At 39.8% G+C, this 26,139-nt stretch overlaps 1 protein-coding gene across 2 annotated transcripts; it reads right to left on the bottom strand.

Moving 5' to 3' along the window:
* LOC127472460 (glycerol-3-phosphate acyltransferase 3-like) lies at positions 1–26,137 on the bottom strand. Of its 2 annotated transcripts, XM_051790737.1 has the most exons (14): positions 25,404–26,137; positions 24,031–24,206; positions 11,161–11,311; positions 10,660–10,732; positions 8,667–8,937; positions 7,450–7,524; positions 6,708–6,797; positions 5,697–5,790; positions 5,326–5,441; positions 3,853–3,908; positions 3,418–3,503; positions 2,520–2,648; positions 1,347–1,426; positions 1–902 (listed from the first exon to the last, which is right to left on the bottom strand). In XM_051790737.1, exons 5-14 carry the CDS (start codon positions 8,909–8,911, stop codon positions 788–790), a joined length of 1,086 nt encoding a protein of 361 aa, XP_051646697.1. In that variant the 5' UTR covers positions 8,912–8,937; positions 10,660–10,732; positions 11,161–11,311; positions 24,031–24,206; positions 25,404–26,137; the 3' UTR covers positions 1–787. The 2 variants fall into 2 exon arrangements, with proteins under 2 accessions (XP_051646697.1, XP_051646696.1); XM_051790736.1 differs by lacking the exons at positions 10,660–10,732; positions 11,161–11,311; positions 24,031–24,206; positions 25,404–26,137 and having other exon boundaries at positions 8,667–9,125.
* Positions 26,138–26,139: the final 2 nt, after the last annotated feature.

Genomic DNA, 26,139 nt, shown 5'->3' with positions numbered 1-26,139 from the left:
GGACAATGGATGTCACATCAAATGTTTTCTTTAATTTGGGTAATACATACAAAGAGACACAGAAAGGGACACAACAAAACTGGAAGATAATATGTAATTTAAAACCACAATATATTTTCTTTGACACTGTCCTTGGCTGTGACTAATTTACCTCAGCATCACACACCCAGGCATCAGGGGCATGCTGCCCTGGACACTGTTGTGCTCTTTGTCAGAACAGAAAACTTTCTACATTGCTGTCCCTGGTCTTGTGACATGGAGAGGAAAGTCAGCACGTGATTTTTTTTTTCCCCTCTGACATCCAACACTTCCACTCCAACATACAATTTGGAAAACATGCTTTGGTGAACTGCCTAACGTCTCCTGATGTGAGGAGCTCTCCACAGCAACATGGTTACTGTGGCTGACAGGAACACTGCTAGTCCAAGTCACTGAGACAGCAGGCTAGGACTACAGAATTGTTTTGTTAGAAGCTAACAGGTAACCATTTAAGTCCTCAAGGTATTGCAAATGTTTTAAAATGGTGTTTTAATAAGCCTAAGTAATTTTATTGCCAATTTTTCTCACTCAGCATCGGAGAGAATTTTACTAGTAGATTGTATGTTTTCCTATTTATAAAATTAGAGTCTTTTGCATTAAATAAGTATATCTCTTTATGGTTTCCCTGCTGTGTCATATACAAAATATCTTACAGAGACAGAAGGAAAACATGTTTGGTTTCCTATAAAAACCAGTCTATTTTCTGGTAGAGATAAGTCATGGAAAAATGAGATAAAATAAATACCGTTTAACAAACATTTCCGTTTCCCACAGATCCATTTTCTATTACTATCTGGCAATATTTTTTCTGTTGCTCTTCCTTGAAAGACTCTTTCACCTTTTTCCTTTTTAGTCCCCCATCCCTGAAAAATACAGAAAAGAAAGAGCCTTGAGCTCACTTCAGGGTCAAGGCAGAAAAACATTGCAATATTTAGACCGCGTAGTTTCCACTCTTTAATGTTGGATTTTGTACAACAATGTTAAATGATCTGTACTGCCAAGTCTTACCACACAACAATGCCCTTTCTTAACCCAGCATTTAACAGTCAAATAATTCATTTTCACCTAACACTGCCTGCTGGCTAGATCTACCTGTCAGCTCTATTTCTCTCTATATACTATATTATTCTATTTATTCTAATGGAATTGTTCAAGGAATATTTTCTGGATTTAGTCAGTAAGGGTGATGGACTACAGTGCAAGCAAACCAAATCTGGAAGAAGTTTTAAAGGATTCCAGGCTAATGTTTCAGAATACAGAACACCTTAAAATGCTTTAAACCCAATCTCAGAGGTGTTGCTTCTTACCAAGGAAGCACAGACATTCCTCCCCGAGCAGCAATGGCAGCCTTGACTCTGTTGGCAAAGTGAACAGCATCTTCTTCTTCCTGAAAAATATAGTAATTATTTGCTTTACAACATAAACATTTTTTCTGTGCCTCACTTAAAGACATTTTGTCAGACAGCAGGCACTTCCAGATGCACAAGCCAGATGTGACTTGCAGGGCAGTTCCAGCTGATCCTGGGGAACACTGCCCAGTTTGCCACCAGTCAGTGCCAAAAAGAACTAAGTGGAGGCGCTCTGGTTTCTGGGGCAATCTCAAACAACACACAGTATGAGGTCACAGGTCTGGCCAGAGCAGGGGATGTGTCTACTCCCAGTACTTCAGCGTGAGTCTGAAGCTGGGAACACACTGACAGGATCACCCTTGCAGGAGACGGGGTTCTTGAACAGGGTTGGGCCTGGTGCATTCAAATTTTTGTGAGCTCACAGGACTCTGCCCAAACTTCAGAGGACTGAAGATACATGCATTACAGCAGCTTCCCTGCCAAAATTAGGGCTAAGGAAAGACCATGGTAGACAATACCAAACTAGGGCTTTGCTAGAGAAAAAGCCTTGAGCACTTTGTCAGTGTCAGGGTGGTATATAGGGCAGTGGGCTGGGAGGCTCTGCCAAGTTGTGGGGTAAAGCTGCTGGGCAAAGGATTAACTGGATATGCTGCAGGGCTGAGAAACAAGGTGGTGGGAGGAAGCTGTTACAGAGAACAGGGTGTTGGGAAGATGCTGGTAGTGGGGGGGACACAGAAGGCAGAAGTGACCCTGTATGGAGTGAAGGCCTGAATCTATGTATCCCTTCTAGAGTAAAAACAGGAGGTCTATGCCAGACTGAGGGGCAGGACTCCTGCAGCATAAACCTATGTCTCTTCTAGTCTCAAGGATCAGAAGAAAGCAACTGCATCTGCACCCAAGTAAAGGTTTTAGCAGCAATAGGGAGCACAGTGGAGGAATGTCTGAATATTTTCAAGGTTAGTTTTTATTTGAAGATAACTAACCCACATGAATCCATGCTCAATTTTAAGACTGTAGTGTTGCTTTCTGGTCTTAGTCCATTAAGTTATCAATAAAAATTCACAAACACTATGCATAGTAACACAGACAACATTTTAAAAGCATTTTCAAAACTTAGAAAAGCATAAGTACTTCTTGGACCATCGGTGGCAGGTACCATACGTTACAGACAATAGCCCAGCTGGTCAACAGATTGAAAGTATAGGTCATCATAGAATGCTTTGTGCTGTTCCAGAAGGCGTCTCCAAAGCGGGGGTCATACTGGAAGACAAGAAGAATAAGCACAAGGGCATGATCTGCGACCTTAGTTTAAATCACATAAGCTGCTTTTTTTTCGGCCACAAAGTCACAGTTCAACTTACTAAAAAGGGGTAAATCTACTCACACCTCCTAAAAGCATCAGTTAATTTAAAGTAAAGCTCCAACATTTATTATAAGTTTCTAACATTTTTCATTTACAAGCCATGCAGGACCTCAAACTGTAACAGACCCATTGAAACACAACTGTTGTTAACAAGAGATTTACTCGAAATGTAAAGACTTGTCATCTACAGATATGCTGACTATGAAGGTTTAATGAAAAATGTTCACACCACTTTTAATGATTTCCTTAAGATTAGGCAATGTTAGAGTTCCAGAAAAAGTAACTAACATATCTAGATCTTAGGGCAACTTGGCTAAAGCTACTCAGAAAGACTTGGAAGTGCTAAGCAAAGTGCCTTTATCCTCAGAGCTCACAAGAGCCAGGAGCCCTAGGACAGAATGAGCAAGCAGAACTGAACACACAACACGGCAAGGGCCACTGTACTTTTCAGGTCGCTCCTAACCAGTTGCAAAGATCCTCAGTGAAACATTTCCCATACTGCACTGAACATTGTAAACCATCAAGTTTTCATTTTCTCGGGGTTTATTCAGTACCTCATTCACACCAAACAAGCCCCTTTATAAGGTTTACACATGAACATCTTCTCTGACACGAGAAGCTTTTGCAAACAATCCTTCCATATTTGGAAAACTGCAGTTACATTACCTTGATTGCTACTGGATGGATGGTCCCTCCTACCTCAAAGCTTCCCTTCTTAAACATCATTACTGATGTGTTGTTAATGCAGGTACCTGGCCAGAATTAAAACAGATGAAGAGCTTAATCCATTTTGAGAAAACTATCAGCAAATGAATCATAAACTGTCTTAAGGAGACTTAAGTTGCCAAAGGAGAAAGTAAGCTTTAGTTCTGGAACAAAATCCCAGAGCCTGTACTCTCTTCCACTATGTTATATGCTAAAGCAAATAGACTGTCATAAAACTGTTGTAAGATACTAGAACTTGACTTTTAATATCTCACAAGAGCTAATTAATTCTACAAACTAAAAACAAACACCTCACTTGTAAAGACTGGATACAATAAACTGCACTCAGTGGCAAGAAGTGAGAAGAGCAATAAAATCAACGTAGTTGTTTCCTACCTTCTGGGAAAATTAAAATGGGTAATTTGGCCTTATCTGCAATGTGTTCTCTAATTCTGTGGAGAGAAAATAAAATTTCACTGTATATTTCATATTTGTATTTGTCCAAGCATCTAAACATCCATTACCTCTTACATAGGACAAGAAAAGCCCTTGCCCTGTTGTCTTTTGCCAGGCAGTAGCCTCAGCTGGGACATGTGATAGTGAGACACAGGCCTGAAACTCTCTCTTGCTAATTACAGAGGTACATTTTTTACAAAACTGTATGAAGTTTCATTTTACCATTTTAACCTAATTAACATGAAGCCAGAAAATGGTGGTACTTGAAGTCTCTGAAAATAACTTCCCAGGTTGCAGCTATGAACACAGTCGAACTTGCCTGACTGAAATATATTCCATATTTCTAGTTTTCATGCCTTCTAGGTACATAGCATCAGTTTTACATGTATCTAATGATTCTCTACATCTAGTCAAGTGACAGGCTGCTATCTTACTACATTAGCTGCATCACTTAAAAACAAATGTATCACCACTAAGCAGATGACTGACACCAAAATCTGTTGTTTTCCAAGACACCCATCTTTCCTATGACTCAAGAGCATGCAGCTCCTCTCCAGTTTCCATTAAAGAACAAAAGCAAAATATCAGATACCATCAAATAAAAAAAATTAAAAAAGGAGAATGATCTAACATAGGGAATCCTTTCCAATTTTCTAAGGACAAACTGTCATAGATACTTTATGTTAGCTGTGTTGCACCCTTTTTCAAGAAGATTTAGGATGACTAAGAACAGTCTCTGTAAACACCTGATTCTATAAGAACTGTCATACTGAGTCAATCCTGTTTATGTCCTTCAAGTCCAACATGTTATCTCTGCCAGGAATCAGTATTACATGTCTTGAGAGCATCATAGGCATTAGGCAAAAATTTTATGATACTACTCCAGGTGCTCTTCCAGCTTCTAGCAGCTAGGTGGTACCTTGGTTATGGGGGTTTTTCTTTGCTGCAAGCACTCTCCCTTTATACTGTGATAACAGCAGATACAACCAGCTTTGATGCTCAGAGCTGGTGAGGAAATGTACCAGGACAAGCCATGATCTGGGAAGCAGAAGTGCAGATAGAACTCTGTTTTCAGTCCTGACATCCCAAATCACAGCCTCAAAACTGAATGAGTAGGGTCCTGCCTGTGGCAGACAGTGTAGTTGTAGCAATGTGGAAATTCCCAGAGGTTATGTGGCAAATGATCAAACATGGAGTAGAATTGTTAGAATAGTTTGGGCTGGAAGGGACCTTAAAGATGATTGCTACACCCTGCACCTTCTCTGACAGAGCAGTTCCAAACCTGACACTGATGACAACCTACAGCTGCCCACCAAGGAGAAATGCAGGGTAAGAGCAGCCTCAGCTTACGCTTGAACCTCACAATTACTAGACTTGACCAGACAATTAAGCAAACAGCTCACACTACCTTACTTTTTCCTCACCAGATGACGGTCTTTCATTTCCGAACGTTCAAACACGACATGCTGACCCGTCCGCATGCAAGACTTTTGAATGAGTCCTATAAGCCCTCCGTGTGCCTGGCCAACCTGCAAGACCAAAAGAAACTTGTTACTACACAAATGCACACACGCATCTGTTTCTAAGCTTAATCACAAATTGTACCAATTCTCTTGGTCATAAATGCACACACACTTGCCTGCATGTGCTTTCTTGCAGTCCAAAATGCAAGTTTGAATGCTATCAAACCCCCCTCTTTCAACCAGTTAGTTTATCCTCTTCCCCAACACCACATCTACAGGCATCTCAACATTACTGATATTTACCAACTCTCTTGTTCATACCAAGGAATAGCATCCATCGCTGACCAGGATTAGGACATCTAATGGAGATGTGTGGTTGGCTACACAGATGCCTCCTTGCTGTGGTCTGTTTTCCCTGCAATGACAACCATAAAGGTAATTATTAAACATTTATTCTCCAGACTACAGGCCCCATCAGATGACCCATCCAGCAGGCATACATGCACAATCAAGACTGAGTGACAAAAGCATTTCAGGCCCATGGCTTATCTGCAAATCCGTAGGAAGTGAGAGAACACAAAACATTTTAAAATACTAGTATTACAGCATATATGTTAAAATTTCTGGTAGTACATTGCAGCAGATAAGTCATCTTCCCTCATACTTTTGAGAGTCCCTTCACATTTCAGCAGTTCTGGCATTTCACCAAAACCTGTTTCCTTTTAGCTGAAAATATGAGATTTCCCTGGATATGCATTTTATTTGCATATATTACCATTCACAGAGGTATGTATCAAAGAATATTTGGACACCAAAATTCTAAAAGCAAAGGCGCTGCAGCATGATTTTGCTTTTCTTTCTAAAGCACAAACAAGATATTTCAGAAGCCTCCATGACATAAAGCATACCATTAAGCAAGCAAGACACTACAAAGATTTACCAAAATACCTCCCATAACTTACTTCAGGAGAGAGCACAAAGAATTAGTTACTAAACAAATTGGCTACTGGGACAGATGAGCATTTTATGGCAATATTTTTGCATGTGGTTAAAACAAGTTCATGGCAAACATTGAAAAATGTCTAAGTGTCTATTTAACCAGGAATGCAAGTACTACTTCACCTACACATACCCTGCCACTACACAACAGAAGACACAATAGGGCATGCAAACATCCTGACAGAGTCTAGATGATCCAAACAGCTTTTTGGATAAATTATGCCATCATAGTATCCATGCAGTAATGGAATAAGAATCCTTCTCTGAAACTTGAGACATTAAGTACTGTAAGAATGAATACCAACCCACTGAGAGCAGATTGGAACCACTTACCTGTTGTGAAAATGAACAAGACCACTCAGACATCGGACACCTAGTGTGGCACATATCATCTGAACCTGGTTGCTCAGCCAGCCTTTAACTCTAAAAGAAATGAAGCCATACATACATTTCCAGTTCTATATAGTCAGCCATAGAACACTCCAATGTAAACTCTCCAGATTATTCCAAATACCTGTTACTACAAAGCCCATACTAAGAGGATTCTCTGCAGTAACAATACCACACAGAAGGAGCTCATTGGTATCAGAGATATTCTTGATCCACTCTCTTACTGTAATCTATTCTAAATCCACCAGATTCAAAGCAGAGAAGATAATAGGGTTTTGTTTTATAGATTACTTCTCATTCACTAACATAAATTTAATATAGCAGTATCTAGCTGGTGAATCACATTCGAGTTTCTTGCAGTGAGAAGACACAATCTCAAAGTATTAATATGGAATTGCTCAGGACAGGTGATTTAATTGCCCTGTTCTGACTCAGGTAGAGCATACTCTATTTTATTCTCTAAGACATGCTTCCAGCAGTATCTATCTGGCTTACATTACATGTCTGCTTTCAGATACCATTGCCATACTCTCTCTCATAGCACTCTGTAAGTTTACAGTAGAGAAAAAGTCATCCCATGATAGTCCGCATTAATCCTCTGGCTACAAGCAGAGTGTTCCAACTACTAGTTCGAATCCTTAAAGAAATTAAAAAGAAATCAGTAGAGCCCTCAGCAAACACCTACCTGCCATTTGGAAACTGTCCTACTACCATACTGGCCAACACCAGCAACAGGATGCTGAAAACAGACAAGCAGACGCTACAAAGTAAAATAATCTTAATTAAATGCTAAGAAGCGAAACTGGAAGAGTAAGCAAGAAAAAACATTTTATTTGGCCCTTTGATCCATTTCACAATGCTTCCCTCCACCATAATAGCATCTAACTAGCAATAGAAACCACTAAAGGCCAACGGGACAATACAAGCACATGTTTTCACGCAATTAATCCTGCACGGGTTACAAAACCTTGTGCTGCTTGGAGCCTAACTTCCATAAAGCACCATGCTCTGATCTGAAAGTATCACATGGTGAAGAAGCCATGGTGTTCAAAGAGGACAACAAGTAGTGGCTGGTGTTCTTTTATGCAGGTGAGATTTCTCAGAGCCAAAAGGGTCTCAGAATGTAATTTTTGAAAACTTATCCAGATATTTCAGTATGTATTTCCACTCTAAAAGGATGAAAATTAAATTCTGTTGGTTACTAATGGCTCACTCAACCAGTATATTGAAGCCATTTCTACACAGATGTTGTCTTCTTAAGCTGTATATCTAAGTTTACAGGCAGGTATATGTGCTTGGCTATGTGACTGGTACAAAATTCCACCATGCACTTCAGCTAGGTTATAAGTATATTGCCCACCCGTCAAAAGAATAAGGAATTTTAAAAGCTCCTGTTGTTTGCAAGAATGCATGAATATTTGTAGTGGTTTGGTCAATATGACAAAGGTTGGGTTTGCTTAATAGACAATTTTAAAATGCTGAACATTTAATACATTCCAAGTGGATGTCTCTTTTTTTCCCTCCATTCAGCCCTATGCCCCATGAACACTGGCTTTGCTTCAAATCCCAAGTGTTCAGCACACAGTCTCCCTGTCTCTTAGGCAAGTAGAGCCTGATCCTTTCAGTTGAAACAGCTGTTACTTTACCCAACAAAAAGATATCCAGTTTATTCCTATACAGTTTTGCTGGATTTTAAAAACAAATTAATTACTAATTACTATTAATTAAATACTAATCAAACATATGGAACATGGGAAATTTACATCTTTGGCACCTCTTTTTTCTTTTAGGGATATTTGAGTTTAGATGGCATCTTGGAAAACAGACAAAAGCCATATTATTTCACAACTTCCCTGAAAAGTAACATGAAAAGCAGATCCCAGCGAATTACATCTGGCTCACCGGAAAGGCAGCAGGAGACAATACCGAATTAGGATCCCAGTGACCCACACAACAGTGAGTTGCCAGCTGACACAGTGCAAGTTGGCATTGGTTCTGCTGAGGAGGTTCCAGGACACCAGCTCCTCAGAGGAGAACCGTCGAGTGACTTCATCTTCTGCAACTGCCTCACACCCCTTCTTGGAGAAGTACATAACATCAGCAAGGCTGAAGCACCCTTGGCACCGGCCAGCAATCTCCTCTTCCATGGGGGTTTCGTCTCTCTGGATGATCCCTGCATGAGGAAATGAGTCCTCCTTCCACACGGTGAAATGAACAACATGGGTTCCAAAGAGAGTAAAATACACGTGCTTTTTAGAAATAGCTTTCCTCCTACTCAAGCACCATAATTGCATTGTTATGCCTCATTTATGTACTGAACATTTAATTCCACAAGTTACTTCTCTAACCCTATGCCATATAACCCCCCCTAAATTGCTGAGGAAAGAGAAAAGCATTCAGATCAAGCTGCAAATAAAATCTTGAGCACAACACCTACTTCATTGTCATTTACCAAACAACATATGTGTACACACCTAGAAATGTCAACAGTGCACTGCCAAGGTTGCAGACCCCTCCTGGTGCCCTGACTCAGATTGAGCCAGTGCTTGTATACTTATTGTTCTTGTTGCTGTTGATTAGTTTTACTTTTTTCCAGCTGTAACAAACTCCCTCCTCTGTATTTTTTTTCAGAGCCATCTTTCTTCCCCTATCCCTTCTCCTTTAACAGTCCCCTCACTAACAAGGAATTGGAAGTGTCCAGATTTCCCCCAACCCCCAAAACACGCATGGTGTAACACTGCATGTTGTTCTTCCAGACACATTGTGCTGGAAGAATAAAAACACATTCATGCTCTTCTATTTGTAAAATTACACCCCATCGGACAACCACACAACAAGTTTCAGTATGTTTGCTGAGGTCACTCTGAGACCAGATTCTTATCTGGCTGGTTGAAGTGACTAAAATTGTCTTGATTCATACCAGCTAACACTTGGCCTTCTTGTTTGCCTTTTGTTTTTTGTTGTTTTTTTTTTTTTTTTTTTTTCCTGGTTTCGTTTCTGTTTTTGTTTTCTTTTGTTTGTTTTGGGGGGGGGTTGGGGTTTTTTTTGTTTGTTTTGGTTTTTTTGTTTTGTTTTTTTTTGGCTTTTGGTTGTTATGTGGGGTTTTTTGTTTGTTTTTGTTTGTTTGTTTATTTGGGGGTTTTTTTGGAGGGGGTGTATTGGATGACATTAAATGCGCATTACTCTAAATACACTTAATTTCTCTTAATCAATATACTACCCCCCACCAGAATCACAAAACTTTCCTCCAGCTGCACTTCAGTCAAACTTTCAACATCCAGGAAATCATCAGACCCAAAACTTATTAGCTGACAAACCAAGCAGTCTACATGACTAATGACTAAAAATGGCACTACAAGTAAAAGGATTACCATGAGAACTTAACCCACTCCCCTCTGGTCAAAGAAGAAAGGAAAAATAGTTGGGGGAAAAAATTACTCAGATTTTATCCTCATGCCTAGACAAGAATGCAAAATTTAACTGTGATCCATGGGATGCTGTAACTCCTTCACTTGAGAGACCCTGGGTTTTTTGCATGTGAGGAGTTACAAGAAACAAAAGAGAATCCATGCAGAGCAAAGTCAAGAGCAATGAACACTCATTCAGTCTTGTAAAGAGAGAGCTGATGGAGTCAGAAAGAACAAAATACTCATGAAAACAGGGACAGCTTCCCAAATGCTTATCAGCAATGTCTTTCTATACCCACACTAGTCTCTAGGTCCTTTTATTCAAGAAGACTCAATAATTTGCAGATTATCTTGCTTATAACATCCTTCTGTAGCTTTGTAACTTCAACAGTTATTTGCCCATCAAACTCCTTTCTAAGTAAGATTTTTAAATAGTTGCCTTTTCACAAGATGAATAGTGCTGTGTCCCCTTCATCCAGAGATCTTACCAGTGGAGATTAAATTTTCAAGTGCCAGCGCCTTCTGCTTTTTTACTCCCTCCTCAATCTGCAGGGTGGCCCACTGTTCCCAAAACAAGAAAAGTAGATGTTGATGGTTTTAATTTCATCATTTCTAGACATTCTGTAATTACCTTAGGTGAGTTGTCTGAGCCTCTTTTACTCCTACACGGTCTTAGATTTTCATTTTTCAAAGTGAGCCTGAAGGCTGTCCTGCACACCTCCTGTTTCATTTGTTACATAGACTACCTTTCACCATTTCCAGGAAAAATTGTTTGGCTCAAACTTCTTTTCAGGACACAGTTGTTTTTCTTCTGGAGGCTCAACAAATTACTGAACTACCTGAAAGACTATGAGATCCATGGGTCCAAAACTCTCTCTTTTCCACTTAGCTTCAGGCAACAGGGTTATGCAAAATACTATCACTGACATCAGAGAGATGCTGAAAAAATAGATCTAAAAAAATTAATTTTAAAGAATAAAAGAGATTACCTCATTTTTAGGGCATTAATGTGATTTCTGTTAACAGAAAACAGAGGCAGCAACATTTTGTATCCATGGTATTTCTGAAGAAGTAGCTTTGGTAATGGGTTTTCACCCTTCCCTGTCTTCACCTTTTTGAGCTAAACCAAGTTTCTCCTCCCTGCACAGAACATCATAAAACTCTCCATTAGCAAATCAAATATACCAATACACCTAATTTTTCAAGTTTTCATAGTTTTGAATGTTTTCATCATACATATATAAATAGTAGCTCTAGTTGAGTCCTAGAGCTTCCTGTATTTATGTCAACATATCTGGCCTAACAAAGGACACCGGATGCCTGAGTGTAGGCTCTGCTCATTATCAAAGAATCAACAACCCACTCATCTTATGCCTTCACCTGCTATTAAAGCTACCCATCTACAACAGATAAGGATAATCCATCTGCTTCAGGATAAACTCCTGCTTAAAGTGTATTTCCTTCTTACTGATGTGTGCAGCCATTTAAGTCACCACAAAGCTGATCTCAAATAGTCTTCACTACACTACAATGTGTTGCATGTGCCAACAATATCAATTAGCTTTTTTGCCATCCTGAAGTTTTGCATGCTCTCTACCAGCTCCTTCTGTAGCATTAAAGTCAGTAAAAAAAGGGATACTTTGCCAAGGCGTAATTAGGATATTTTAGTTACCCTTAGTTGACTTTTTCTTACCAGCCATCTTAAAAGAAAAGAAAAAAGTGAAAGCAGAATAGGCTTTGATGGGATATTTTAAACTCCATGTAAACCATCTGTTATAACACCATAAAACAAACAAACAAAATCAAAAAAGAAGAAATTAAAAAAAAAAATCCCATACCACAGCCCTTCACTATACTTCCCAATTACTCTCTTGAAAAGGTCAACTGGTACATCACCTGTCTCAATCTTTTGCAACACATGAAGAGTCAGAATTGTGGAGCCAGGGGACGTCATGAAAACAGCAGCCCACACACTGAGAAATGAAAGAACATCCGGAACAGGTACAGCAGTGTTGCAAAAGACAGTAAAGGCAGACATGTGGCAAATTTAACCTCTTTATAATGTACTGCTGGTTCTCACCCCTTCCCCAATATTCTTTTAGGATACTTGTATGGCATGAGGGAGGAAAATAAATTAAAAATCACTGAGCTTGACAAATAAAGCCTTTTTGCCTTACTCTCTGCTTTCCTGTCTCCTGTCTACCACCCTTATCTTGCCTATCAGAGTCCTCCTACGTAGAGAGGCACCTGGCAGCCAGCAAGCACTGCGAGAAATGAGCTTGCTCATACTGTCCTAGAGGATTTGGAATGCCTCAAGGAGGCTGGCTTTTGATTGCCAAATAGAAAAAGGGTGATAATTACTGACCAAGCTGACTCAAAATATATGTTAACTAATTTAAATGAGTAAGACAAGTCAAAACCAACAAAAATTTATAAAGATTACTAGTAAAATATAAAGTCTTGACTCATAGAGCAGAGAAAGAGTGAGACAAAAGTGGCTGTAACTAAATGGTTAAGGCTACAAAGACGAGGGGACAAGGCAGAAGAGAAGGAGCTTTCAAGGGCTGAACAGTTACACAGGGTTTGTCAGCTTGGCCAAGATGGCAGGGGACAGAGGTCTACAAAATCTGGACTGGCACAGGGCAAGTGCATAAGGTACAGTTATCTGTTTTCTCTTCTAATACAAGAACGGAGGTTCATCATATAAAAGTGTTGGACAGAGTGTATGAGCAAGAAAAAGGCAATATATTTCCACAAAACACAGTTAAGTTGTGAGTTCATTGTCCAGAACATGTCACCAGAGATCGTTTGAAATGGGAGCAGTTACAAAAAAAACATGGATGAAAATTATTGTGGAACACAAAACCCTCCCAGCTCATGAACTGGCATGGGAGACTGAGGCAACAAGGAGTGAGGAGGGAATCTGACCATACAACCACCCAGCTCTTCAGCTTTTCATCGAGCAGTTGAATTGAAGCCTGTCAAACTGTCTGTCTGGGTCAAACTCTGGACTGACTCAGCAGACTAGCTACTATGTTGTTCTGCATTCAGTTGCACCTGTACGTATAATTTGTTTTTAAAAATGAAATAAGTCTTTGCGATCACCTTTGTATTGCACAGCATTGAGACAGAGCTGTCATGCTGGTCTTTGTTGCAAAACAGTAATGAAAGGATGTTTTAAATGCCTTACAAAAAAAAAAAAAAACAGATGTTGCAACTAACACAGAATTTGAGTATTAAATGTAGCAACTTCATTCCTAAGTTTGCTGACTGAACGAGAACTCAGCTGCTGTGCTTTCCTCACTTCCATTTCTGAAGTGATGAGAACACAAAGAGTCCAAACATCCAGTGGTTGATCCCAGATGGAATACTGAAGACCTGAGAGCTTAACTCCAACAGTCCATTTGTTTGAGCTTCCTGTAATTACATTCTAAACAAAATAAGAATGCCCAACACTTGGTTATATTAATTACTTTCTTCATAGTACCTGACAGGAAAAACTATACAATATGGAACGTTGATTTTCTGAAATCTCACTTTTTGTGTTTTTTATGAGGGTTTTGCAGTTTTTCCTCCCTTTTCCATTTAAAGTACTCCATTTTTCTATACTATGTAATAATTCAGTTTTGCATCTCTTCCCATATTTTCCTACCTCTTCTCCCATATTCTTACAAAAGGTTTTTCTAGTCACTCATTACACTAGCTTTTCTCAATCCTTTTCTCATGTGTGACAAAGGCTTTGGGGCAATTACTCCCCATAGCCTTCCAATACAATGGCAAAGAGAAGGTCAGTATGTTTTTAGCACAAACTAAAATCACCATCTAAGATCGAGCAATTGGGACCTTTTCATCCAACAGTCCTTTCTGGCTGGCCTCATTTCCCCTTTCACATCACAACCAAGAACCCAGATCAAATGATCTATTACATTGCATGTCAGAGAGAATGTGACTGTCCACCATCAGATTGTGAAAAGGACTCACAAATCTCCTGCCTGCTTTAGTGAGAGCTGATGAAATAGGTTAAGAAGGGTCACAAACATTTGTTTGGAACAGGAGCACAGGTGTAATTTGTTTGGGCTTTGTTGCAGAGGCTAGCTCAGGATAGCCATGTATTCCAAAGCACGGCAGGGAGCTTCTTTCACTAGTTTAAGTGTCAGCAACATCTGCCCATACTCCAGCGGGAGTTTACAGCATTTTAGCTACCTCCATGTAGCTATCAATTCAGACTATTCACAAGTATTAGATGTCTTTCCTACATGTGAGTATTTCTCAAGAAACAGCAATGCTCCAATTTCATACAGAAGTTCAGAACTCAAAATTCCAGAAGATTCTTGGCAAATAGAGCTACGGCTGTTCAATATGTTTCTTTGACTCTCCACAGGACTGCGAGAGCAAAGGCATTTTCTTTTGGAACAGCTGGAATACCGTCCCTAGAACGGCTTCGCTAGTATTGTCATTTCCATCAAACTCTGATATAGACAAGCAAGTACAAACTCACAGAAAACACATTATTTACAAATAGAAGTTTACAAGCATATGGGAAAAAGTAACCTTATCAGAAATCAAACCACATTCATCTTTATCACTTCTAGACGGTACAAATTATTTCCATACATGATTACATCTTTTCCATTTGTTCCAGTCACTGTTCACAGTGCTAAAACACTTCAGTGAAGTCAAGAAATCAAATTGACTTATCTCATCATATGCCACCATTACTCATTGCTTAGTAATAGATCTGAAAACTTAAGCTTTATTCTAAAACACATTTTTTTTTGCTCCCAGCAAATTCAGTAAAGGCTACAGATATGCTTTCTTTGAAAAATATTTTCTGACTTTGAAGTCCTTGGTTTCAATCTCTACTTTTTTATTTTTCTCAAGCTGACAAACATGGAGGAAAATAAAACACGTTTTCCCTCTGCCTCCCTATTTGCCATCTACAGCTGTAAGAAACAAATATAAAGTGTTTCCAGGTGAGAAGTTTTCTGTTAATTTTGCAGGTCTACGTAACAGACTAAATCAAATGCAACATAATGGAGAATCCAGTCATAGTGGTCAAGGTTGGATTTTTTTGCTGAAATATCAACCAGTTGTTTGGTACTTCCTAAAGCACTGATATTCCTGCAATATAATCCATAGTGTGCTAATATATGACTAAGCATCTGCTCTTAGCATTTTCATCTTAGCTATCCGGTTTGGCATCCTATTTCGCCATTCCGGATAAAAACAGGAAACATGGTCTGTCTCTATGCATTACCCCATTAGCAATATCTCAGGTAGATAATGTCACAGCTGGAAACCAGTCCACCCTTCACTGGGCTTTCAGTGTCAGGTTGTTAATTTCTCAAACAAGCGGTGCATAGAAGCCTGCTTTAAAGCTGACTGTATCCCAAGCTGCAATTTTGGCCATATTCTGAGGAATGAGCCCCAGGACTCAGAGAATAGGCCCAGCAATTACATGCACAAGCTTTAACCCAGCATTTCCCAGCCGTACTCTTCCCTGCAAAGAGCCTAGTGGGCCACAGCACAAGCAAAGGTGACCTAAAATTCCCTCCCTCCTCTCTCCCTCCCATTTCCCCCCAAAATAGCTCTTAGTTACTCTTTTGGCACAACGAGAAGCATTTGAGCAATACTTCAAAGAAAGTAGTTGGAATTACCTATCAGATGAAAACAGAGGAAACTCCTTTTTTGCCCATCGAACAATTAGGGAGCAACTTTGAACTAAAACACAAAACAAGCCAGTCTGAACTGCAGTGCATGGAGTTGTGCTGCTCCTGTTATTAGCTGCTGTGGCCACAGGGAACTAAACATAAAAGGCTCACCTGATTACATAACAATTAACTTTTTAATTATTTCTTTTTTGATAAATTGATCATCCACATTGTGAACACAAAATTGTCATGCTTATAACCTGTTACCAAAACTGTGGAAAGAGAAATATCTAATGTGCTTCACAAAAGAAGTGCCTTCCTATATAAAGCAAACACTGAGTGGGTCAAATGTCTCTCAAAGCTGGAAAGTGCACAGAGTGGGGGGAAAAATACAGAAGTTATTTTAATGTCTGGCAACTGCAGCAGCAAGACCTGTCCAAAGACCTTCTCAGATTTGGTATAAGAGTGCCAAGAAGAAGGTACCAAGAAGAATTTAATTAGCATACCACTAGTTGATTAAAAAAACATATGATGTATAAAGGCCAATATTACACATAGCCACTCCAGACAGTCATTTGTCATTAACACTGGTATCTGAAAAAGCAAGTAACCCTAAACTTTGCAGACCTGTGCACTATGCTAAATGTTGTTCATACAGCTGAAGACAGATCCTGCCCAAGAGCTCTTAATCAGCATTAAAATGAAACAAAATAAAAAACAAACACTCAAACAAACACAAACAAGCAAACAAAAAGAGACAGAAGAATTATAAGACAGAAAAAAAGACAGAATTGGCAAGGTAAGATGGTTATGATATTAACTATATCACATGGCTACAGACATTTTATGCTGCACAAATAGATGACTCCAACAGTTTAATAATAATAATAGCAATAATACTAGTAATGTGTTTTCTGCCACAAGTAGAAAGTATATTCACAGAAAGCAGGTTTATGCCAGAAGCACAAAGTTAATCTACTGGAAAATGGAAATCCTTCACTGTTCAGTATGATGAATTCACTGCACCTACTTCTGGCTAATGATGGATACGAAAAGTCAAACTTGAAAAACTAAATGGAATTATGGCTTATTAAAACCCCCAGAAACCTCTTACTGATAGCAGCAGAATTAGGATCTTAGCCATGATCAGTTCATCCCTAGAAAAATTACACTTTTAGAAGGTTGCACAGATTCCTCGAGTCTCGTACAACAGAACTTGTAACTGCTTGATCCTCCAGATTCACATCTGGAAGAAGCAACACACAGAGTGAATATTCTTACGTAGAATATTAATACCATGTAAATAAAATAATCCAAATAAAACCACTGAATCTTATGTACATCTAAAATACATGTTCTTATTACTTACCAAGTCCCATAAACTAATACCTCTTTATATCTGACTTTTCAGGAGTATGCTACTTGCATGAAGTACTTTAACCAGCCTGAACTAGAATAGATCATGGAGTCTCTATTTTAATCCAAGAAAACCTCAAACCAGCAGCAGATTATATGTAAGCCAGCACATAACTAGATATCATTAAAGACACTGCTCAAAGTCTATCATGTAAAACAAAGCTTCAAACAACACAGCCAAGTTAATGGAATTCTCTCAGCTGACTTTCATGGCTTCTATAAAAAATGTACAGATTTTATTATTAAACATGTCCTGTAGCAAACACATACCTTTTGAGCCTAATTCTCAACTTACCTCTAATATTTTTATTACAATATTCACATAGAAATGAGAAATCCCCAATGACACTCGGAACATCGAAGGCAACAAAACTAACACCACAAACAAAATCATCCAGATTGACAAAATCTTGCTTTCTGCAAGACCATGGCCCTCTCTATTTTCTTCCATGCTTACTCTTCCAAAATGCCAACCAGCTGCCTTTCTGAGAATATATGCTCATCCGTAGTGGAGAATCTAGCAAGCTTCCAGAGACAGAGCCAAATAAGAATTACACATTCTAAGAGCCAAAGTTATGTCTAGGTGAAGGCTGCTGCTCTCTGAACCTGACACCCCAGATACTCTCAATGATAATGTGATTTCTACCCTTTATCCCACCCTAACTCCACCCACTTCCTTGTAATTGATAAGCATTTACTCACCAGGGGAGAACAAAAAAAAAAAAAACATGATAGGTAATAATATATGTTAGGTAATTAGATACTGTCAATAAGAAAACTTTTCAGTGTGTCAATTAGTTTTCACAAGGTGTCCTGCCAACAAATTACAATACAGAACTAGGTGGGTGTGGTTTTCAGACTGCCTAAAATCTTCTCTTCTAAACCTCATTTAATACACATGAAATACTTCTCCAACTGACATTTGTGCAAATTGGTGACTTATTTAGTCAGACTTTCTACTTCATGAGGAAATAACTGCCTCATTTTGGTATTTGATCAAAGGAATGAAACTAAAGCTTGAGGTGCAAGTCAGGCTTTTTTATTTTATTTTTTAATAACACACATGAAATGAAGACGCAAGTTTCAGCAGGCGGGGATTGACAATATGATAAACCTGCTCTCTCCATCGCTCTACCAGAAATTAGCCAAAAAGCCTGTATTACAGGGTTACAAAATACACTGTGGTGAAGTAACAAGCCTTTCATCCTTTCAAACCTTTTCATCTATTCAACTACAGAATTGAAATGCAATAGATAATCCGGTTTCTCCTTCTATCCTATCAATTGTCAATAATTTAATTCAGTATTTCTTAGGAAAGACACAGTTCAGACCCTAACAGCCACCTCTCTCCTGCCTTTTTGGATGCACAATAGAAGAGGTGAATAACTCCAGAATTCAAGGGGAGCCCACCAGCTGCTTGTTTACAACCTTCTCACAGAACAAATTAACTAACTTTGATAGAATGAGCAAAACTTCCAAGACAGTGATATGCTAGTCCACAAAGCATCTTCCCTTTGCACATACTTACATTAGCGTGTTTTTCTAAAGCTGGGGCTGTCCTTTTAAAATATCCCCATTCCCACGTACTATTGTTTGGTTTGTGGAGCAGTCTGAGTACACACAAACTGGATTTTCTTGGAAATGAAAGCAGACCCAAAGATCCTCTGTAGAAAGTGCACCCAATACACTCCAGTCAGTAACAGAAGCAGAGGTGTCAGAGTGGGCTGTACCACCTCTAAGTCCTCTTGTTTATACCACATGCCCAGGCACCAAAAAGCAGGATTCTGACGTGTTCTCAAGCTCACATGAATCTCTGGCATGCTTCTTGTGCCCTATAGTGAGTCAAGTAGCTTTTGTATCTTCAGATTTGCTGCTGAATGACATCCTTCGGGTCTTTGCAACTACATTGCAATCTTTTTCAGCAGTCTAACTTTTCTTTTGCTTCTTCTCATTATTTAGCTTCTTTGCCTTCTCTCCCCTTTCTGGCTTCTTTCTGAGCTTTCTGTATCTTCTACAAAATCTTGCTGATTTGTCTGTTTGTTTTTTTCTGCTTTCCCATTGCTCATTCTCTCAATGGCAACCTCAAGCCCCTCACTCTCCCCTCATGCTGCCGCTGCCAGGTACGCCATCAACCACTATTTTCTCACCTGCCCCACCAAAAGGCTCCAGTTCCAGGCTCCCCTGGGCACAGTGTTTTATCGTTTGTAAAACAGCTTTACTCACCGGTTTCTGTTTAGCTACCACTCCTTCCGTTCTCATTACTAGTCTCTTCCTCGAGTGGCTTGCCCAGCTAACACATGATCCCTAGGGTGGCATATACTGGAGAGCTGGATGGGCGGGCGCTGATGCACCTGGCACAAGGCAGTGTCTCTGAAGAGCTGCCATCAGCCCCAGCACAGGGGATCGGTATGTGTGTCGCCTGGGTGCTAAAAACCTTGTGGGCGGGAGGGTGGAGGTAGTTTCTGGGACCTGATTGAGGCAGGAAAGGTGGGCAAAATTAAGTATTGATAGGACACCACAAAGTAACAGGAAGATGTGGTGACTCGCTTAATGGGATGCCTCAGCAATAAGTTTGGACACACAAAAGACGGATTCTTTCTTAAAAGGGTAGAAGGGAAGACAGATTTGCCTACCCAGGGTGGGAGTAAGAAGATGTTTCCCCTCCTGAATAGGGCAGAATTGTTTTCCATCCCATGAAACCTTATCATTTGCACTGCCTAACTCTTACAAAGTCATATTCCCCACTACACCATGAGCACAGACACTGTAATCCTTACCTGCCACTTTCTAAAAATACCAGAGAACAAGCAACCCCCTCCCATGTTCACCCATCTACTATGCTGAATTATGGGATTGTCAGCTATAATTTTCCCTGGCAAACCACTCAGCTCAAGACACATGAGGTTTTTTGAGGGTTGCTGAGACAATTATCACAGATATATGAGGAAAAAAAACCAAAACAGGTTTAGAGGGGGAATAAATAGAGAGATCTTGGCAGTCTATTGCTTTTCACCAAACATATCACATTTTCCACACAGCAAAAGATAATTACTACACCTATTCCACTCAGTTTGCTCCTGGACACATAGCACTGCAACAACCCACTGCAGTGAAAGCATCATCTTGAATTCATGGGCCAGCCTGGCAGCCCCAGCCCCTTGCAGGTTTGTGAAAGAGGAGGCCACAGGGATGGCATTCCAAGTGAAAGAATTTAAGAGCTGCTAGTAGCCTCTCTATTGAGGTGGTCAAACTATCCAGCCCAAAGGCACTACAAAATCCATATGGATTGGAATTTTATCTCTGCCCTGGATGAAGGTGATGCACTTGCTCATGATGTGAAGAAGAAAGGAAATCTTTTATTTCTCAAGGCAATTCATAACACAGCTTCCTGTTTTTTGGTCTGAAATTTGGCATAGCTTTTTACACCCCAGCACAATAATTGATCTTTTATTATTTCCAAAGAACCACTGAACTATACGTTTGTCGAATCCAGTATGAGCTGAATGACTACAATTTGTGATGGGGCTACACAAATTTCCTCGGCACAGTAATTTCTTTCAGAATTAATTCTGCCAGCCACTGACTAAACAGAGCTTCTGCATGTCATTTTGTCCCTCTTTGTCCCTCTTACCAACAGCCAACCATGCTGCAATCATATCCATTTCTAAGCTGGGAGAGGGAAGTGTGAAGGTATTGCAAATAATTCAAATAAACATGCACCAACAGAATGTAGCATTCATTTGTAAAGTCTAGTATGCATGCAGCTGATGAATTTATACCAAATAGCCACAAGCACTTCTTTATCACAAAGTACCCTGAATGTCAAGGAAAGCTGCAAGACAATGTGCAAAACTCTCTGTTCACGAAATCTAACTTAGAAGAAAGAGATGCTGGTGACACAGGAGGAATTCAAGAGCAAAGCTCCCTTTAATTTAACGAATCTCAAATTGACACCCACAAGCATAAGAAATTCACTTGAAACAATCCTGGTCTCCTAGGGAAATGAAAAGGAGACAAAATGGGTGTCAGACACCTACTCTTGGCTCTTGATCCCTTGGGGTCATTCTACTAATTTCATATTGCAAAACATTGCCTAATATCTAATTGCCAATTGTCATATGGAACCAGAATTATGACCCATTTATTTTTTCAGTGCAAGGAGAAGCAAACACGGCACTGACCTCTGTCTATCTGTAGTGCCTTACATGGAAGGGTTAAATCAGGTATAAACAGCCTTTTCCTGTACAGCAGTCAGCTTCTGAGCAGATGCATATACACTGTGAACAGATGAAAAACAGCAATGAGGCATAACAGCTTTCAAGAAGTGCCACTATGGTTTTGCCTTCCCAATACGCACCCTACTGCAGACACAGACTGGAAATAACACTTGGCATGGCCTCAAAGAGAAGGTATCACACAGTCACAGAAATTTTGGGAACCACTCTTTCCAGGTATGCTTTCTTCCTGTTCAGTACTAACTATTCCAGTGACTCTGAGGGGATATCCTACAGGAGTTTGCAGCCTGCCTTTCTTACAATGCCTTTCTTATCAGACTACCAGAACATTGTATGTCCCCAGCAGATACTGTTCCAAAGGAGCACTGACACATCAGCTTTAGCCACGTGGTGCTTCAGATGTTGAAGTAATACGTTCCCTAAAGGTTAACAAAGAGAAATTTCTACCTGAGGTGAATGACAATGACCACAACTATCAATCATGGTCAACCATCTATCAGCTGATCTTTTTTATAGTAAATATACAGGGTATATTGTTTATGGTAAATATATAGTATATTTTTTATAGTAAATATACAGGGTATATTGTTGAACTGTTTTGAGTTGAAACATGATACAAAACTGCTTACATCTAGAAGTACAGAAGCACACACAAGCATTGCCATTAGGCACATGAAGGTGTTACTATTGCTAAATGCTCTTCTGCCTCCAGTTTTAGGGCTCTCTGGTATTTCTGTGTGAGTTTTGCTATGCTACAAAGCAGACTGATCTACTTAGAAAAGCCTTGTAAGTCAATGACAGACAATCAAGAGAGCAAACCTGGGCTGATTAGCCAGCATCAGTTAATATTCAGGGGTACCAGGATTATGCTTTGCAGGACAAGAAAGTCTTTCAAACAGGACTGATGAGAGCATTGTGCACTCCAGTAATTCTGATGTGTGTACTTACACATGAAAACTACTAAGAATATATCTTTTTCAATTGCAGATATTAAAAATAAAATAAAATAAAATTTAAAAACAAAACCAAAACCAAACAAACAAAAATAAAAGGAGAAAAAAAAGGGCATTTTTGGGTTTTTGTTTATGTCTTCTCTATGTTTCAACCTCAAATTCCACACCTGATTGCTACTCAAGGGGGAAATAATCTCTGGTAGTTTTGTTTTGATATTTATCAAGACTGAGGTTCATGTTGTACCAGTGAAAAATCCTCCAAAAAGCCAGAATAACCTTAAAGATCACCTATTGCATGTAATAGCAATGTCAAGTGCAATATTTATCTATAGAAACTACACTGTTTTCAGGCACTTAAATGCATCTTTGTACTCCTCTGCATTAACATCCTAACTGATCTATGTCTGCTGCTCTTAAGGTCTGTACAGATCCCATCTACACCACTAAACAGATATGTGTTTATATCTGACCACAGTAAGATTGTGCTATTTATGCTTTATCTTTGGCCACCAACAGTTGAATTATGAAAACATTGAAGAAGTATGTTTGACTACTGTATCACTCATAGAATGACTGTAATACATTTAGCTCTGACCACACAAGCATTATTGTTTCCACACAACATAAATTCAACAACTACAGAACCTTATTTATTGTATCCTGCAGCTTAAAACAGGTTTGAGTCTTTGTATCACAAAACAGGGAAATCCACTACATGTTGTGGCTACATTTGTTTGCCTTAGCAATGCATACATATCACAGATGTGTAGGCATTACATGACTTTCAATACATATTTCACATATTGTCCATACAAATCTTGTCTATGATTTGTGTATCATTGATGCTAAATGCAATAAAATAATTTGTCAATGCCCAACATTTATTGCATTGGTTAAATGCATAACATTTTCTCCCAGCTCTGGCTTAGGAGTGACTGCAAACACAGCACAGGGTCCTTTGGGGCAATTCCTGAAAGACGTCAGCATTCATCCCCTTTCATCATTTTCTCCACAAACAGCTATGGAATATGGACACATCCATCAGTTCTTGTTGCCTTCGCCACGGCAACGTGGTCCATAATGGAATCATTTGTTGCAATGTATCACTTCAGTTGTGTTGTACTTATTACCCTTTTTTAATACCACATGGCTTGCATTGTAAGAAATGCATGCTAGCTCTTTCCCATTATCCTCATCCATCATTCTGTATCATTCAGACACTTGTGTTCCCCTTATCCAGAGATCTAGATCATTTATGAGTGTGTTGAGAAATAAAAGTCCTAGCTGGTCCCTCTCTCCACTGTAACAACAGCTAAGAAGCACAACAATTTTCCTCTTCTAAATTTTGGCACCACTCACATATATTTTAAATAATACTTAAAGAATTTTATTTAAATATACCAGAACTAACCCTTCTCCTTCTAAATCTTGCCAACAAGTTTTAATGGAAAAAATATTACACTAAGAATATTAATTTTATATGCAACATAAAAAAACATATTTGAGATCCCAAAAGCATGGAAATACAACTTAAAAGACCGCAAGAGCATACACTCTATTTCAAGAGTCAGGCAATTAATGTCTAAGGCTAAGAATGTGCTTACCTATAATCCTGGTGAGGGATGAAATCAAACATTTGCTTGCCTGATGTGAAGGGGTAAAACTCCTGCGGCCTTTAGACCAGACCTCTGATCATATTTCAAAGAATGTTGTCACTTTTAACTCTCCCTTCCTGAAATTGTTTTCTAGACCTTTCTTCTGACTGTTATGTCAGGAACACCTGCTAAAATGGGTAAAAATACATTACTACAAGTATTAAAAATTAGTAAAATGTGACAACTGAAAAAATACAGAATGTATATTCTGCAAAATCAGTCTATACATGAGGAAGAAGTTGTACAGTTTACTGCTCAGCATTGTTCAGCATTATCATTTTATTAATTCCTTATCACAATTTATTAGGTTATTAACTCAGAAAATCCTCACCACAATCCTAAGCAGTACAGTGCATCTCCAGACATCCTCACAGCTGCATGGCCTGTTTTGAAAGGCATGGCCTTGTTATGGACAGCAGGTCAGCCAGTGCCATGCCTTTTCATATTGCAGGCTGGCATGACACAATCCTCCCACTCCCAAGACATGAGCCCAGCTCACTCCACCCACACTTCCAGCAGGATGATGTGGGCCAGGCAGCTCAGTTTAAATGTCATTTTGATGAAAGCATCAAACTAAAGCTCGTAGTGCAGCTCAGTGAGGCACTTCCATGAGCACAGATCCTGCCTTTCGGCCTAGAGCTGCATCAGGTCCCAGAGCTTGCAGGCAGGAGACTGGCAGCCATGAATGGGGCCAGGACACCCTCGGGACAAGCCCTTGGGCTGCACTCACAGACATTCACAGAGACGCAGAGGACTGAGCAGCCTTCCTAAATCAGAGCAGTGTTTCAATTGTTTCAGTCTCCAGGAATTTAGACTTAAGAACTGTGCCATTTAAGGCAAATTGCAAGGGATGATTTTCCAGAAGTCTCACTGGGCAGGTGGCAGGAAGAGGCTGGGAGAGTGAGGGAGGATAGAAGCGGGCACAGAGGAGGTGAGGTCTGGTGCTGTTGTTCACAAAATCGGATTCATTGCACAGTGTGTAATAAGCCAATAATTACACTACACACTTGAGAGAGATATTGATTATCTATTTCAGAGTTACACAATCATGGGTCCTTGGTGGTATTTCACAAATCAAGCATGCCAACTATCAAAATTTTTCACTATTTATACATTTTAGCAAACAAAGGTATTAATGTTCATTGGTTACAAGTTACATAGTTGTCCTTTCAATTAGTATTGTATCTTCTATTGTTTAATGATTCTCTTGCTTCTTATGCTAATTAGTCCACAGGTTCGGTCTTTCTCTTCTTTTGGGCCAGTGGGTTTCCTGAGTTGGTGGCCGTAAGTCAGTGGTTGCCATCTACCACTGACAGAATTACCTTTCATGCAGTTGAAGCTGATTCAGCACAGTTGCTGAGTTGTCTTCATTAGTTTCTTCCTTATCTTGGGAATTCTGCCAGATGTCTTTGTGGCCCATAAACATTGCATTCTTTGTGTCCACTATGAGTGATACATCCTTCTTTCCAAGCTTTGCTAACCTCCCCATGGGCTGAGATCGTTGAAGCATGTCCAGCCCTAAACCTTAACAAGACAATTTTACCAACAAGTAATTTGTCTTTCTGACACCTGGACACCACTTAGAGATTGTTTGTTAGCTGCTATCTTATAGTCTTAAGCTGAGCCAGGGGAGATTTAAGTTGAACATTAGGTTGCATTTCTTCACAGAAAGAGTGCTTGGGAACTGGAATGGACTGCCCAGGGAGATGGTGGAGGCACCATCCTTGGAGGTATTTAACGAGACTGGATGTAGCACTTAGTGCCATGGTCGAGTTGACACCGTGGTGTCCGGTCACGGGTTGGACTCGATGATCTCAGAGGTCTTTTCCAACCTAATTGATTCCGCGATTCTGTGATCCGTTTTCACCGATTAAATCGCCTTTCTCGTTGATTAGCTTTGAAAGCACACAAAGACCAAAGATCAGAGGACACCCTTTCTGAAGAAAACGTTCACACGTTCCCCGTTTCGCCCCGGCGCGGGCGGCCGAGGGGATCCCGCGTCCCTGCGGGGCCGGGCTGTGCCCGCCCGGGCCCGGCGCGGCGCTGCCGCCGGCGGCC

This window comes from Manacus candei, unplaced genomic scaffold, assembly GCF_025592945.1.
Source record: "Manacus candei isolate 608988 ecotype Guabito, Panama unplaced genomic scaffold, ASM2559294v1 h1tg000028l, whole genome shotgun sequence".
In the NCBI taxonomy this organism is placed as follows: Eukaryota; Metazoa; Chordata; class Aves; order Passeriformes; family Pipridae; genus Manacus; species Manacus candei.
Note: the sequence above shows the minus strand (reverse complement) of the source record. Positions and strands in the feature narration are given on the sequence as shown.